The 16,254-nt window shown below is 34.7% G+C and overlaps 1 protein-coding gene and 1 pseudogene across 1 annotated transcript; both read right to left on the bottom strand.

Moving 5' to 3' along the window:
* Positions 1 to 1,146: 1,146 nt before the first annotated feature.
* On the bottom strand, positions 1,147 to 1,244 carry LOC141622722 (small nucleolar RNA snoR8a; annotated as a pseudogene).
* A 4,795-nt stretch (positions 1,245 to 6,039) lies between these two features.
* Positions 6,040 to 15,148, bottom strand: LOC141598148 (RNA demethylase ALKBH10B-like). Its single transcript, XM_074418070.1, has 7 exons — positions 14,452 to 15,148; positions 7,878 to 8,008; positions 7,651 to 7,768; positions 7,416 to 7,532; positions 7,215 to 7,330; positions 6,971 to 7,125; positions 6,040 to 6,800 (listed from the first exon to the last, which is right to left on the bottom strand). Exons 1-7 carry the CDS (start codon positions 14,981 to 14,983, stop codon positions 6,332 to 6,334), a joined length of 1,638 nt encoding a protein of 545 aa, XP_074274171.1. The 5' UTR covers positions 14,984 to 15,148; the 3' UTR covers positions 6,040 to 6,331.
* Between the last annotated feature and the right edge of the window lie 1,106 nt (positions 15,149 to 16,254).

The following is a 16,254-nucleotide window of genomic DNA, read 5'->3' as shown; positions in this document are numbered from 1 at the left end:
TGATGGGGCATATTCTGCACCCGCTGACCGAGTCAACATATTGAGCAAGGTCAAAGATATCCACAGCAAGTCAACGACTTAGACAAATGACCCTAACCGACGCAGCCTTGTCGGCTGTCTCTTGTGCCTCGGCTAGACAACTAGCCGGTAGGGGGACATATCCGCGTACTCATATCCAAGACCCCTCGGCATGGAGTCAACAGGGCCCGCCGGCCTGCCATGGGTCCCTCGGCCGAGGGTACATCAGTCTTTCCACCTGCTAGCCACTTGGCCACTTGGCCACTACGTGACAAAAGGTGAAAGTCTATAAATACTCCTCAACTCTCATTGAGGAAAGGATCCAAAAATATAACCTAAATACCTCATAATCTGGTAATATCTTCCTTATCTCTCTACAATATACACTTCGCCAAGTAACACACAACTTATCTCTTTAAGTTCACTGACTTGAGCGTCGGAGTGAGTACGCTCGGCCAAAGCCGAGCCCTCAGTTCGTTCATTGTTTCAGGAGAGGCCGAAAGAAGGATTCAACCAAAGACGTCATTCTACAAGCCACGAGTGGTAACAAATAACTGTTTCGGAATTACACCCGGAACAAGTACTAATTTGGATCGTTCTTATGCTTAAGAAATAGGATTGCCTTATTAAAGAGCCTTATTAAAGAGCATATGAGAAATATAAAAATCATCATTAAAGAGCGTATGAGAAATAACACTTTACTTAAGAAGGTTTGTTTAATTTTAACCTCGTCGTCAGTACTTTAAATTCGCTAATCCTCTATCTATAAAAGCTAAAACAATTAGAGGATTGTGATTGGCTCCTTATTTTCAGGAAGGGAAAAATCTTTTATTCAATTGGGAACCCACGTTCCATTTACCCAATTATTAATTGCATTTCATTGTTAATCTCTCCAACGTATTATTATATTATGGTTTCATATCATTAATAAATAATACTATATAGTTAAACTAAGAATATATCATACCACAAAAAATTGCAGCATTTAGAACTTTGATAAATTTAATTATAATCATTGAATGCCCAGAAAAGTCAAATAATAAAAATCATTAATTACATTAAATAATACAGAAATAAAGTAATTTAACACAAATTAAACAAAAAAAAAACAAATTAATTGGGGGTAAAAAAGCTCAAATTCTATGGCTGTATAAGGAGTCTCTCATGCCAAGAGTAAGAAGATAGCTAATTTCAGAACGAAAAATTTCTCTAATCATCGCTATATTTACACCCAAAATAAAGTATAAACAATCACCATTGATTTTTTTTTTTTTAATAAAATAAAGATATAACAACGAGTACTCATAAAACAACATGCAATACTTGCTTTAAAATATAAACACAAAATCAAACCTTTTTTTGAAAAAAAATTATTTTATTAATCAAATAATATACTGAAAGTAAAAAAAATCATCTATCCTCTTACTCTTGGCTAATTTGAGGAACGGTACAGTGCACCAACCACGTTGTCGACAAGGATTATAGTAGGTAGATCTGGTTAAGTTCATCAACATAGATGTAGATGTGAATGTGTGAATAAGATGATTAGATTTAATCAAATCAAAAAGTTATTTGAACTTTAAAAGATATTTATGAATTATGAATTATGATGGAGGAGATGAAATTCTTGATGGAGGCCGATTAAAGAGAGAAAGCGACAAATAGAGTGGGAGTAGGGTTTTGACTATTTTTGGTGTGTATAAGAGCAAGTCTAATGGTAAGCGGATACCTTCTAGCTTGACAAATCTCCATCATATCCTAAGTTACAATCATTTTAAGCAACTAAATTATTCCAATGGTTTAGCTACCTTTTGTATTTAGCTTGACATGAATTATAAATTCTAATAAATGAAAAATTAAAAATATATCAAACCTAATTTTCCTATTGGTTGTTTTGTATAGTAGCCAATTTAAGCAATTAGCTCAATGAAGCTAGTTGCTTGAAGCAAGCCACCCTGGAAGGTCTTCTCCAATGGTGTAGCAACTAGTTTGTAATTTTAAGAAATTGCAGGCAAGTTCATAATCTACACCATCGGACTTGCTCTAATGGGCTTTGAGATTCACACCTTCGCCCATCAAATGTTAGTCATTGAAGACGGGCACTTTTCGTCACCAGCTGAAGACGGGTCAAATGTCGCCATTTTAACGACAAAATGTGACCATTTTAATGACAAATTATTATAGCTTAGAAAATTGTTCTGTTAACTTTTTAGGTAAGATGGTTACATTTTCGTCTTAAATGGATCACATTTTACCCCGTCTTCAGCTTGTGACGAAATGTACCCGTCACAAGCAAGACGCTTTGTAGCTGATAATCCTATTCAATTTGGTTTTGTAGCTAATTTACCGGTTCAATAGCACATTGATTTTTGTAATAAAAATATATAGAGTATTTATTAAAATATACGTATTTTATTCTTTTATTGGACAAGTTTGATTTACACAATTTCTTATTACTGTTACAATCAATCATTTACGTTTACTTTCTTGCCAGGGAAATTCAATTAATGAAACATCCCCTATATACTTAAAGAATAGGAAAAACTTTAATTTTTCCCGCCTAAAATACATTTCCTATTTTGATAAAATTTCTTATTTACTTTCCTATTTTGATACAATCCCTTATTTAAAATTTTTATCTAAGATTTTTGTGATAAAAAATTCCTTCTTTGTATGCTAAATCGTAACTAAAAGATAGACTAATAAAAATATTATAAACAATTTTATTAATTTTCTATAAAAATGTATAACTTACTCAATTTTTTTCATTAATTTTATAGTTTAAATTTTTTTTTTCTAAAAATAAAAACTCTATAAATACCGCGCATTTATTGCGCGGGATCTAAACTAGTAAACTATTAATCAAAATCGAAGTGGATGGAGTATACTATGAGGATTTTATTATGCAAATTATTTATTATTGATTTATCGAGCTTAACATAGTAAATTAATTTATTTTATCTATAACAAATGTATCTGCGAGTTGCCACTAGCCTTTTTGAGCGATTGTAAATTTCAAACTATGTATTGAACTTACGGAGTATAAGTTATATTTCAAAATATACAATACTATATGTCATCAATTTTATTATTGTGTACACACTTAGATGAATATTTATTAGGTTTTTCTAAAATGTGCCCAATGGACACATAATAAGATGATAAAAAAAGGAAAGATTTATATCAATATATCATGATAAATTGAATCCAAACTCATTATTACACTACTTTTAATTGTATCAAACTTTCAAATAGACCCGTGCAATTATTGCACGGGCATAAAACTAGTAACTTAATGTTTCACTAATGTTGATTTTTCGCCTCTATGTTCAAATTCTAGAATGGCCACGTAATGTGAAATGATCAATTACATACCGTTCAGGGTGCCACTTGTACGTTTAGGGTAAATCCGTAATCATCCTAGCTTATTACTAAGCTACATGCTTCATTAGTAGATTTCAAGTAGCTTGTTTATTATTGCTTGATTATGTGAAGCAGAGCTATTCAAATACAAGAAGTATGTAGCGAAGGAAACTCTTTGTCAAGCCGTTCACCTCTTTGTGAGAGCACCCGCAACGAGAGGATTATACAATATTGTCGACGGTAGACATCCCGATTTACAACCAAAAAAAGGGTAAAAGTGTGTAGCTTAAAAACAAAGTTACTAGAAATAGCTAGGTGACAAATCAATTTACAATAAAATATGGCTCACCATTAAAAATGCTCAAAACGTACGACATCGGAAGCGATATGATATCATGTAGACGTACCCATGATTCACAAACCATGTAGGGGTGAGCAAAAATATACGAAACGGTTTTAATATACGGATACGATACGGTATACGGTTTCAATTAAACGAATTTCCGTATATACGATACGGATTTCCGTATACACGATACGGTTTTTTGAAAACCGTATCGTATCCGGGTCGGGCAAAAACAAAACCGGGTATACGGTTTCTGATACGGTTTTTGAAAATAAAACAAAAAACCAAAAATATCTTACAAAAACTAAATAATTTAACCAAAATCACTTTAACTTGTCCACTTTCTTTTTTTTCTAATGCATTTGTATAATGAATATTGAAATTTTGATTATTTTAATATGTAACTTATTATTAAATTTAAGTTAGGGTGTACCGGTTTTATCGCGTATGCAATAAATTGAACAACAAACAAGTGAAATCCGTATCCGGGTATACGAAAACCGGATATACGGAAAAACCGGGTATACGAAAACCGGGTATACGGTTAAACCGGGTCGGATCCGTATCGACAAAATTGCGAATTTAAAAACCGTATACCCGATACGGTTTTCAAAACCGTATCGGGTATACGGTTTTGCTCAGCCCTAAAACCATGCTTGTTTATTTGCTCTTTAAACCCATGGAAGTGTCAAATAAGAGGGACCAAGTCACTAATCGTGGAGACCATGTGTGATGTGCGTGAAAAAAGGCCGATTACCGTAACTATACCTTTAAGATATGGGCATCGGCCATATTGTCACTTCCTTATTTTTTTTTTGTTATGTTTGTAAGTTGGATTAACCACTCACAAATTTGATAAAAGTTTGATCACAAAACTGACATACTTGCATTAAGACTGGCAAAGCATTGTACCCATCGTCCACTACACCCTCGACCGCCCATTATGGCAGCCAATCCTACCCGTGGCGTATCTAAAATGAATCGATAGAGTGTAAGATCAATTTTAATGTAGTTGTTATGTTTCTTCTTAAAATGAGGTCTAAATGATGTTAAATCTTCAAGTCAGCCAAATCTAACTCGGAAAGCTGTAGAGTCTTAAGACCTCATTGTCCTATATGTGGGTTAGTGGGTACATGCGCCAGACGCTCAAATCCTACCACCCCATTAGCAACTTGTCTCACGGCCGCCAACAGGCAAAAATGCGAAACTCGAAACTAAAAGAAGTAAAGTAGTAAACAAAGATACGAGTACCGATATTTACCAATAATTGTGCTAAAAGTCGCTAACATTGAAGGTCGAAAAACAACACTTGACTCATTAAGCTGATCACAATTTTTTTTAATGCGGAGTGGCCAGTGGTGGAGCGAGGGGGAGGGGGCTAGCAGGGGCGGCCGCCCCCGCTGACGTTTGAAAATTTCGAAATTTTTAGTTCAAATTTTCAAATTTTTTCGAGCCCCTCTTATAATATTACCCTTTCGCCCCCGCTGACTTAAAATCCTGGCTCCGCCACTGGAAGTGGCACACGACTTCTTTACCCCGTTGTTTATCGCCTGCCTCGAGATATGTCTTGAAACAAGACTAGCCCGAATGCCTGAACATAGTGGCACTCCCATACAAAGTAAAACCAACAATTGAGCCTGTCTCCATGATGGCACATGGAACTTGACAGTACCTTTTACTCTTTAACCTCATCAAATGAGTAAATCATTGACTACATATAGCAACTTTGCTTTTGTTGTGGGTCTCAGCCGCAACATCTACTATATAACCTACTAAATTGGGTGCTGCAATACACAGCAGATTACATACAGTCCAAGTGCGCATACTTCAGCATTCAGCACCACAACTTGTCTTCATCTTTTACAGTACTGTGTTCTGTCATCTGTGTACTAATAAATAAATTTCATGGGGACCAGCCTACACTTTCAAGCCATTACCCTTGTATTATGGTACAGACAGACAAGTTTCAGAATTTCACTAGTATAGATTCTATATCCGGAGGTTCATCGGTATTATCTAGAAATCTCGAGGGGTTGACCTAGTTTAACCAGAAATCTAGAGTTAGGCTATGTTTTTCCCGGCTGAAAGAAGCTTAACTGAACTGAATGAAGCAAAACTGAACTGGAATGAGCTGGAATTCAGCCAGAAAGAACAGGGTCATAGATTCGGAAATTCCTAGCTGACTTTGTCGTCTTGTCCAGCCAAACATATTACGATATGCAATAGGCTTCTTCTTATACTCGTAGATGTAAACTTGGTTAAAAGAACGAAATGGAATGGAAGAATAGACATTTTGGGTATGGAATAGAAGATTGATGATACAAATTTGCTCTTAAGAAGGCGCAAAACTTAGATAAGCTCACAAATGGACGTAGATACAAAATCCCGCCTTTGATACAGGCCTAGGCTCACCCAAACTCAAACTCAAATTCAATAGCTGTAAAACTACCACCAAACCTAGCATGACTCTTGAACAAAAGGGTATAAATTACCAGCACTAGCACCTAATTCTACTCTTTCCAGTAGGACAAATCACAACAATTAAAGAAAGAAAAATAACTAATGTTCACATTTGAAGCGAAGCAAGCTTCAATATGGAGTACTTCACATTACCCTTCCCTCGACACCAGGATCAGATGCGGTATCAGAGACGTGCCCTTCATTGAGAGCTAATGCACGGAACCTGCCTTTCTGTGCTCGAGGTGGGAGATGTTTCGCAGGTTTTCTTTGGCTCACTGTCCAAGGCAGGAACACTCCTGTTCCTCCGGGGGCCATCCTTGTTGGATTCACAACAACAGGACGAACTGGAGCTAGCATTACCATGGGCGCTCGAGTCATTCCCCACTTTGGGATCATCTCAACGGGGGCTCCATTTGATAGGGTTTGTGGTTCGGGCATGCTCGGTTGCCACATAGTCATGGGTTGATTTAGAGGAACAAAGGGTTGTGAATGCTGCAGGCGGAGATGATCTTGTCGAACCCTGGTAAATGTGATACTGACCCTTCTTGTTGGAGATGTACACATCACTTGTCTTGCCATGTCAGCACTGTTGTTCCTCATGACGAGAACAGTCCTGTAATCGAGACAACGCTCTTTAATATGATCCAGCTGAATCGAACTTCTCAATTATACGAAATTGCTTTAACATGAAAACTACACGAAAAACCAGCAACTGGTGCAAACTATTCTGGACTCAAACTACCGGTTTTAGGTATGAAACGGATGCAAGTGTTAAGAACGTACCCTTGTTTCAAAGAGAGCATGAGTTGCCCTTTAAAGTTCCCTTCACCGTCATTTACCAACGTACGTCCAAAAGCCATTGCAGATTCCGAGAGAACTAAAGTACAGAGTGGTTGGTCCAGATGGGGCGGCTTAAGAAAAGGCTGTGAATATTCTCCCTACAAATCGAGTGTTCCATCACAAATCAGACTCTTGAAAAAGGATTCAAGAATGGCAGGAAGTATTTCTTCGAAGGACAGAAACATACCTCGTCAAAATAGTTGATTATGCAACCATTTGGTTTTCTGTTTTCCGGTAATACTTGCCACTGGACAAGGTGATCAATCACGCTTAGAAGGAGTTCCGGAATTTCCTCGTTGTTCGCTGCACATATATGTTACAGTATGATAAATTGAACTGCTCAGTGAAGAAACTCTAAATAAAACAAAATCATTCTGGCTCCGCTTACCCTTCTGTTGTTCATTGGTTGCATCGTCTTTTATATGTCCGAATATTGGAACACCAAGCTGAATCTGCTCCCTTTTGTTTGTTTTAACCTGTTTGTTAAACAAAATGTAGGTTTCACCTGCATTCACCCAAAAGGATAAAAATATTTTCAGTCAATATTCAGAATGTTTGTTTCTGTATGCTAGCATACAGAAGTAGGCTCGAAACTACGAGTAAACAAGTCAAAGATATCAGACCTAAGAGTTCTCCATTTTGACCAGCTAATCGTAGTTCTTCTGCGAAATCATGTAGCTTGGAGATCTCGGAGACAGTAAATACATTTTCAAACATCTTGAGTCCTTTCACGACATTAACCTGCGTATTAATGCAAATTTGTTAGCAATACGTAGAGCAGAATTGTCTAAGATAAACTCGGGAATATAAGGAAAGAATTCATGTTCAATTTTCGTTTAGAAGAACTCGCCATGTGCCCTTTCACTGGCTCCTTGGCTACGAAACCTTTTGTCAATTTGATCTGCTCACGACGAAATGTGCAGTCTTCATGGTTATCACATACTTCAATGTGATCAACAGTTGCCTGTATTTCATGGGATCCTACATTTGAAAGAAAGATTATCTATTAAATTGCCAATAAGAAACAATGGCCAAAGACACTTATCTCAACAAAATTTAAGATTATGGAAGCCTATGTAAGTAACACTTAGTCAGAAGTACTCGTATCTGACACGAGTGCATGTCCAAGTATCAGGCTGGAATATTTATTTCTAAATTAAGATCAAGTGGTCAGATATCATGCACATGTCCGAGTGTTTAATGTTTAATGTTTAACACACTCTACTGTAACTAGTGTATTCTGCGAGATATTATTGGTTATAGTTACACTAATTATTCACAAATTCGAGTGACAAGAAGAAATGAGACGAGTTCTCTGCATGTAGTACCCGTCTGAACGTGATATTTCATTCAATAAAACATGTAATTAAAATACTACGTACTAACAAAAGACTCGATTTCAAAATTCAAGTACTCATACGTGATATATCACGTCATGCCGACTTCAATGCAACCGCGGAGTATAATATATATGTCAATTATTTTTGAATTATGGAGACGATGTCATATTGAAGGCAACTTTACTAATAAAATTCTCATATTTCATTAATTATTATACTTTAATAAGAAGAGCATGACAATATGACATCAATTGACACACTAGAAAGGTGATATGTGTGTGTACCATGCCCACAAATCTAAACAGGAAAATTGAAGTACGTCACTCAAGTTTAGGACACTTTATTACTATTTATTTGACGTACGGGAATCAAATGCTAAGTACCAATGTGATTAGGGTAAACAAGGAATCTAGAATGGTCAGCAAAATTGCCCTCTTTATTGATTGACCATTGCATTATCTATGAATAAATGCCACATCCAACGGTCTAGATACAATGCCACCTAAGCTAACACAATTTTTTTTAGACCGACTATCCCCAAGCAGTGGTCGCGCTAATTAGGTCGCGACCGATTTTACTCTTAATCTCACCTTATTAACCTTGACCCACTTTCACCCTTCCAAGCAGAAGGTCGCGACCTAGGTCATCAACTCAATAATTTTCCACTTTCCAACCCTTTTTGTTTTGTTTACAACCAATAATAATGTGACACCTATTGGTCACCAATTGACCCAATAGGGTCAAGAACAACCAAGGAGGTCACAAATTGACCTCTTTCACAAGAAGGTCACGTTAATTTGCAAAGAGGTCACGCTAATCTCGTGCTTAATTGTTGGTTAAGGCGACCCAACAAGGTCACGACCTCACTCGTGACCTTGCTTGGGAATGGTTTAGACCATCCCCAAGCAAGGTCAATTGTTTGGTCATGACCTTGCTTGGTCATGGTTAATGAGTTAATTATGGTACTTAATTGGTGACCAAACTTGTTAATTTGTGACCAAAGGTCAATTTGTGACCATACTTGAACAAATTGACCACTTTTGTGACCTCCTATGTGTCCAAATTTGATTGGTGGAACAATTAAAAAATAATAAAAAAAATGATTGAGAATGTTGTAAAGTGGATAATGATTGGGTTGATGACCTATGTCGCGACCTTCTGCTTGGGAGGGTGAAAATGAGTCAAGGTTAATAAGCTGTGATTAATAGTAAAATCGGGTCGCGACCTAGTTAGCGCGACATTTGCTTGGGGATGGTAAGAGTTTATACAAACCACTTTTTTCACTTGTTATTCAATTACCTAAAATTGTTATAATTTTCATGATTATAGGTCCGTTCTACACAATACTGATGTAATACAGGTAGTCCACATTAATACTCCCCGTTGCCGTCATTTATTGGCATAAAGACCAAGAAAGTGACCAAAAAGGAGAAAAATAGTGATAAACTAAAGGTTTTCTCACATGTCCACTTGTCTACTTGTGTAAAACTTACTAAAAATAGAAATAGATAACAATTGAATAATACACTCAAAACGAAAATAAATAACAATTAATCGAGACGGGAGTGTATTCATCAACACCACAATCCCTCAACTCTAATTCTTTGGCGAACATGTATAAGGCTGCTTCACGGTGATTTAGTCTAGATGCAAGTCGGTCAGTCAGATAGGATCACTAGAACGATAAGTGTCCCTCATTAACAATGTTGCATTCTCAATTTCTCATGCTTTGCACTCAAGTCTTTTACTAGTTAATATAAGTGCTCATGGTAACTGTCGACTAATACATTAAGTAATCAAGTGAGCACTACTTAACTACTAACACAAGAAATTATAGTTTTAAAATATTTGCATTTCCCGGAGCTAACTGTAAACGAAAGACCTACCCAAAAAAGTCAGAACAAACATAATAAAACCAGAAATAATTCAATGAGTGACTTTAGTGCACCTCGAATAGGTCCATTTTCCCCGCCCTAAAACCTCGGGAAAATCTACCTCAGCCTACTAAATCCTGATTTCTGACTCACTTTTTTTCTTTCTTTCTTTCTTGGTTCAGCAAAAAAAACAGAAAAAGTTAAACAGATGAAGTTTGGTGAGGTGAAGGCATAAAACAAGTGCGTTCGTGGTCCTTGTCATTCATATTCAATAAGGTTAGGAAAAATTAGGGACCATGTGGGTATAAATGCTTGGGGCATCTCCTTTTCGTAGGACTTTTAAGGGTACACCCAACTCCCTTCCCATGTTCTAGAGTCTTAGTTAGCATTTGTGGTGGAGTATATATATTCTTGCTTTTTTATATGGGATTCGTCTTTCTCATCTATGTCCTTTTTGTTTAGGGTATTCAATGGCTCCTCATCCACATATTACATATAGATCGACTCTTACGTCTAACGAATTTTTAAGGGACGGTTTTATATTAATTACGTCTGATATAACTACTTCGTAGATTTTACTAAAACGGGTTTTATATATCTATCGTTTTATCAACTAAAGAGGTTCAGGTACTAATTTAGTGGCTAAAACGAAGATATTATAGACAACAAGTCTCGGGTTGAAATTATCACTCTCATACATGTGTGGGCGTGTGGCTCATGATAATAATAATATCATGAAATTGTCTTACAAAAGAATTTGTGTACAAAAAAAAAGTGATAAAGTTTCAAAATCTTCTTTACGAAATTGTCTTACAAAAGAATTTGTGTACAAAAAAAAGTGATAAAGTTTCAAAATCTTCTTTTGTTACTCACAAGCTTATTTTTCGGTACCTAAAAATAACATAAATTATGTGATATAGGAACCCTTTTAAATTTAAATACTCGTATTAACATTACCTAAGAAGAAAGTCTCGGGTTTAAATCTCCTACTGAAAATTGAAAATTTCAAAAATTGAAGTTCAATTTTTGAACTTTTCTCTAGTTTTCCTTACAACATTACTTGTTCGTTTCAGTTAAAATTTCTCGCCTCCTAATTACAAATCCTAGTAGTGTCACGACCTTTCAAAGTGAGGAAGTTGCCTAACCATGAACTCATGAAGTGATAAGAGTGTTTATCTTAAATTTGTGGTTAGCTCGTTATGGTTAGACAATAACAACCTAAAATTGTACTCCATAAACATAGTTAGTTCTCAAGTTAAGGATCAAATTTCGCAAACTGCTAACGTAGTCCCGTAATAGGTAAGGTAATGTCATGTCAAAGAGTGGAAACACATGGTTCAGGCACTTTGTGCGGCGACATTTTAAATGTCCTTTACCAAAAGAATGGCTCTTACCAAACCTAAGGATACTTTTCTGATCATCATTATCTTTTACTCCCTCCTATTCATTCATTTTGTCCCTCTTTCCTTATCGAAGCTAGTCGGATTTTTGTCCCTCTTTCCTTTTTTGGTAACTTTTGTGTGGTCCAAATTTAATTACATGTGGGGTAGAGTGGAATAGAGTGTTTTGTGTGGTCCAAAATCATTTTGTTAATTCTTGTGCAAAATAGAAAGAGGACAAAATGAATGAATAAGAGGGAGTATTATTTCTCACTCAAAAGGCATCTCTATACAGATTCTCCCATAACAGATGTCTTCTTCTATAATACACATCTTTTGTTATTTTAGGAAAATTAATTTGGCAATTTTTTTTTTCCTATTTTAGTTAGTATGAATGAATTATACTTTTAAACGGTTTTTCTAACGTGAACGTTAATAAGCTTAATATTGAAACATTTATAAGATATTCTCGTCAAAAATGCAACCATAAACTTACTTTTACCATAATTAATGAGAAAAATCTTATAAATGTTTTCATATTAAGCTTATTAACGTGCATGGTATAAAAAAATCATTTTCCCTATTTATCAAAACAAAGAATAATAGGAAAATCAACAAATAATTGCAATTATTTTTTTTGGTATAAAAAAAATTGTAAGGGCGAATATGATGCTAATAGAGTTTGAACCTAAAGCATAAACACCATTTAACAACTAAATTATGACATCTACAATAATTGAAATTATTACAAGTATAGACTACAATATTTTACTCCTTATATGATTAATTATTCACTACATTTCTAGGAAATTAAATATCTGATGATGTTTGTAAAAATTGTAAAATTATTAGTTTAATATGTCTAAAGCGAACTCATGTTGATTGTATTGTCTCACAATTCATTAGACTTAAATGATAGCAACTATTATTAAACTGTTAAAGGTAGCTTTTTATGTATTGTGACATATATCGAATAAAAGACATGAACATTAAATATATCAGAAAAAACTATAATATTTGTCAATTGATAAACTTCATAACAGAAAATATAATCTTTTAAAATAACAACACTAAAAATAATTGATACTCCGTATAAAGTTGAACAAATCATCTTTAAATAAATTATTGGGCATCCTTAGTTGTCATCTCCAATAATTTAGTCAAATATTTCACCTAATTGGTTTTTGAAATTACTTAAAATAGAAAGATAACCCTAAAATAATAATAGAAGACTAGTAGTAGTACTAGAGGTTAACTAACAACCCTTAATAATTGGGGTATTGTCTTTATCAGCTGTGTAAAGAGCCATGGAAACTCCGCCCCGTAATCATACACTTTCTCTCTATAACTATCACCTTTGAGAGATACTCTTAAATAGCTGAAAAACATGCGTGTTTCTAATTAAGCCAACAAATTACTATTAGGCCGGCCACAACCACATCAATTAATTAATTATTTAATTAACCGTTACGATCTCGCATTAATTCAATTTTAAATCTGATAATATAAAATTAGTTTTTTTGAGATCACCAAACTTAGAATAAAATAAAATCTGTGTCCTTCCTGTCACCTTTTGACGTACTACTCCACACTTATATTAATTTAATTCATAATTATCTAATTAGTTATTAATCGTCACTTTTGTTCATTAACTGTTGCTAAACGTTAGATTAGTGCACTAAACGTTAATTTGATTAGGCTAATTTCATAACACTAATGGTTAATGGGTACAAGAGAAGTACAAAGTAGTTCATTTTTGTGCTGATTTTGTAGTGGCATATGCTTTATTTTATGCCATATCGTATGTCCTTAAGTGACTATATGCTTTTTGTAAGTGAGCTCTTATTGGGCCTACGATATAGGAGTAGCTTTAACAAAACTCACTTTGTGATACACAATTATGTGATTGGAAATTATCAAATGTGAGCCATTTTAGTGAAGACGGAGTAAGGATGTCAATTTCACTTGCATGTGATCGTCGTAAGCCTAATTTAGATAGACGATGAATGAAGGTTTATAAAATTGTTATGGAGGAGTACTCGTTATGGCGTATCTCATCAACTAATGAAAGATAAAAAAAATTATATTAATTATTTGACTTTTTTCCTAATTTTTTAATTTTCATTTTAAAGTCAAAGTCTGAAATTATTTTGTCATGGAACATAGACAAAGATTGGCGGAAAAAATAGATCGAATATTCAATTTGTTTTAATTTATTTGTACCATTCTTTACGTCCTTATTTTCTTACAAAAAAAAATAAGATTCGATAGAGTTTTCATAAATTTAATATTAATATTCCTTAAATTGTTTAAAGTATACAATTATGAGAAGTTAATTAATCCCGACAAAAAAAAAATCAGTGTAAAATAGAAACAAATTACGAGATCTTTCATAGAAAGAAGCACTATTTTGACCATCTAAAAAAGTTAATAAATAAAATTAAAATGGTAAGAGATTTTTCAGGAGACCTTAATGGGGAATTCAACAACAAAAACGGTGAAAATCACAAACTTTACGCTACACATTTTGGAATTTGTTGCCTTACTATTCAAAAAATAAAATAGAATTCATCCACAAATTCAGCTCAACCAAAACAGAGGAAACATATTTAATTATTCATCGAACAGAGACTTGCCACAACATACAGAGCATATCATTATAGCCAAATAAAACACTCCGCGTATTTTAATCAAAGTTAAATAAATAATTGAGACAGATGAACTACAATATATTTTCGTAATTCATTTATTTATTTGCAACAGTAAGAATTAATGAATGAAGCAAAACTAAACAAAAAAAAGAGACAAAATGATTAAGAGTAGGGACTTACCTGTGTCAGTAATATCACTGTCAGGTGAATCATCACCTTCACTACTAACACAACCATTGATGCCTCCAACATTCCCATTACCATTACCATTACATTTGACATGATCATAATCGTCTTCCGGAATGTCAACGGCATCACCACCTTTCCCCTCCCTCGCCGCCGCCGCCGCCGCCGCCTTTCGAAGCTCGACAGCGACATCAGAAATGGTAAAATACTTTTGCATCTGTAACACCGGGATCCAGTTTAATCTTCGCCGGTGAATTGCGGCGAACGCGGCATCGTACTCCGACGGAACACGGTTGTCTACACCGACATCGCCGCCTTTGACGGTGGTGCTGATCTGGACGAGGTGGTGGCATAAGGCGTCTATGATGGCGTTCGCGGCAGCGAACTCGCCTCTGTACCATTCTAATACTTTGTCTTTTTCCGCCGCCGGTAACGATTCTGTGCTCGTTACCGATGATGAAAATGGGATCACTGCCGCCGCCGCCGCCGCCGCTAACGGTGACATTGGTCCTGCCGCCGGCGACATTTTTTTCAATTAATTTTATTCCAAAAGTAATAAGAATTGGTTGTTTGAATAAAATTCTGGTATTTTATTATTCTAGATTTGTGGTGATGAAATGTAGTGTTTAGTAGAGAGAAGGGTTAAATGGCTAGAGGAGAGGTGTGGTCGTTTTGTTGGCGTCTAAATTATGCAAAAGGGTTTAGGGGGTTTTATATTTATATTCCCAAATTCTCGTTAAAAACGAGTATGTTCGTCTTAAGTTTTTGCTTAGAGCAATAGCAATAGATTCTTTTGCCATGTCATATTTTAGTAATTTCAATGTTTAAAAACTTTTGTTTATAATAGATCACATTTATATAAAGTTCTTAAATTGAAAATAAATTATACTCCCTCTGTCCCGGTCATTTGTTGTCCTTTTCCATTTTGGGGTGTCTCAGTTATTTGTTGTCCTTTCTATTTTAAGAATGAATTTGATGAGTAATTTGATCATTCACATTCAAATTATTCCACATGTCATTTAGTAATTGACTCCTTTCCCCTTTCCTTGGTCTTTGTGCCAAAACCAAATGACAACAAATGACCGGGACGGAGGGAGTATGTAATTGGCCTTTCACAATTTTCAAAGTCATATTTATTGGTCTCCAAATTCCAATATGTAACAAACTAAGTTCTTATTTTAGAACTTGGTTCTTTATTTTAAGAACAACTTTTAGTTGCAATATAGGAACTTTATAATTTGGGGTTCTTATTAAAGACCCCAAGAATAAGAACCACTATTGCTATACTCTTAAAGCGGCTTAAGTTTGTTAAAAACAAAATGCATTCAAATTAGTAAAAGATTTGTGAGCTATTCCCAAGTCCCTCCACATCCCTGAAATTGCGACATTTTATTAAAATATTACTCACTTATATTCATCCAATATTACAATTTCAGTGGACACAAGGAAATAAAAAGGAATATATCCGTTTTATGAAAGACCTGATGATTTATACAGTTCATAGACTATACATCTGAGGTAGTACCTCTTATTGTTTATTTTCTGAGTTTTATTTTAAAGTTTTTGAGTTCTGCTTTAGTATAAAGTTTTTGAGCACATTTACTAAAATATTACACTAAAAAAATATAATATTGCTCAAAAACTATATTTATAAATTGCGATATGCTCAGAAAAAATGTGTATATGCTCAAAAACTACAAGATTTGAGGTACTACCTCAAATGCATAATCTTTTTTCTCATATTTTGGTTCCTTGAAATAAAAGAAAATACTCTGAACTTTTCTCCGTACATATAGG

The sequence above is a fragment of the Silene latifolia genome, chromosome 1, assembly GCF_048544455.1.
Source record: "Silene latifolia isolate original U9 population chromosome 1, ASM4854445v1, whole genome shotgun sequence".
NCBI lineage: Eukaryota > Viridiplantae > Streptophyta > Magnoliopsida > Caryophyllales > Caryophyllaceae > Silene > Silene latifolia.
The sequence above is the reverse complement of the archived record's forward strand: the minus strand, read 5'-3'. Positions and strand labels throughout refer to the sequence as shown.

Bases quoted from the DNA above. Each gene is read 5' to 3' on its own strand.
- LOC141598148 (XM_074418070.1), bottom strand. From the start codon at position 14,983: ATGTCGCCGGCGGCAGGACCAATGTCACCGTTAGCGGCGGCGGCGGCG. The intron at 7,533-7,650 runs GTCTGATATCTT...GGGTGAATGCAG, and splicing joins TCAAAATGGAGAACTCTTAG to GTGAAACCTACATTTTGTTT. The intron at 7,126-7,214 runs GTATGTTTCTGT...CTCGATTTGTAG, and splicing joins TAATCAACTATTTTGACGAG to GGAGAATATTCACAGCCTTT.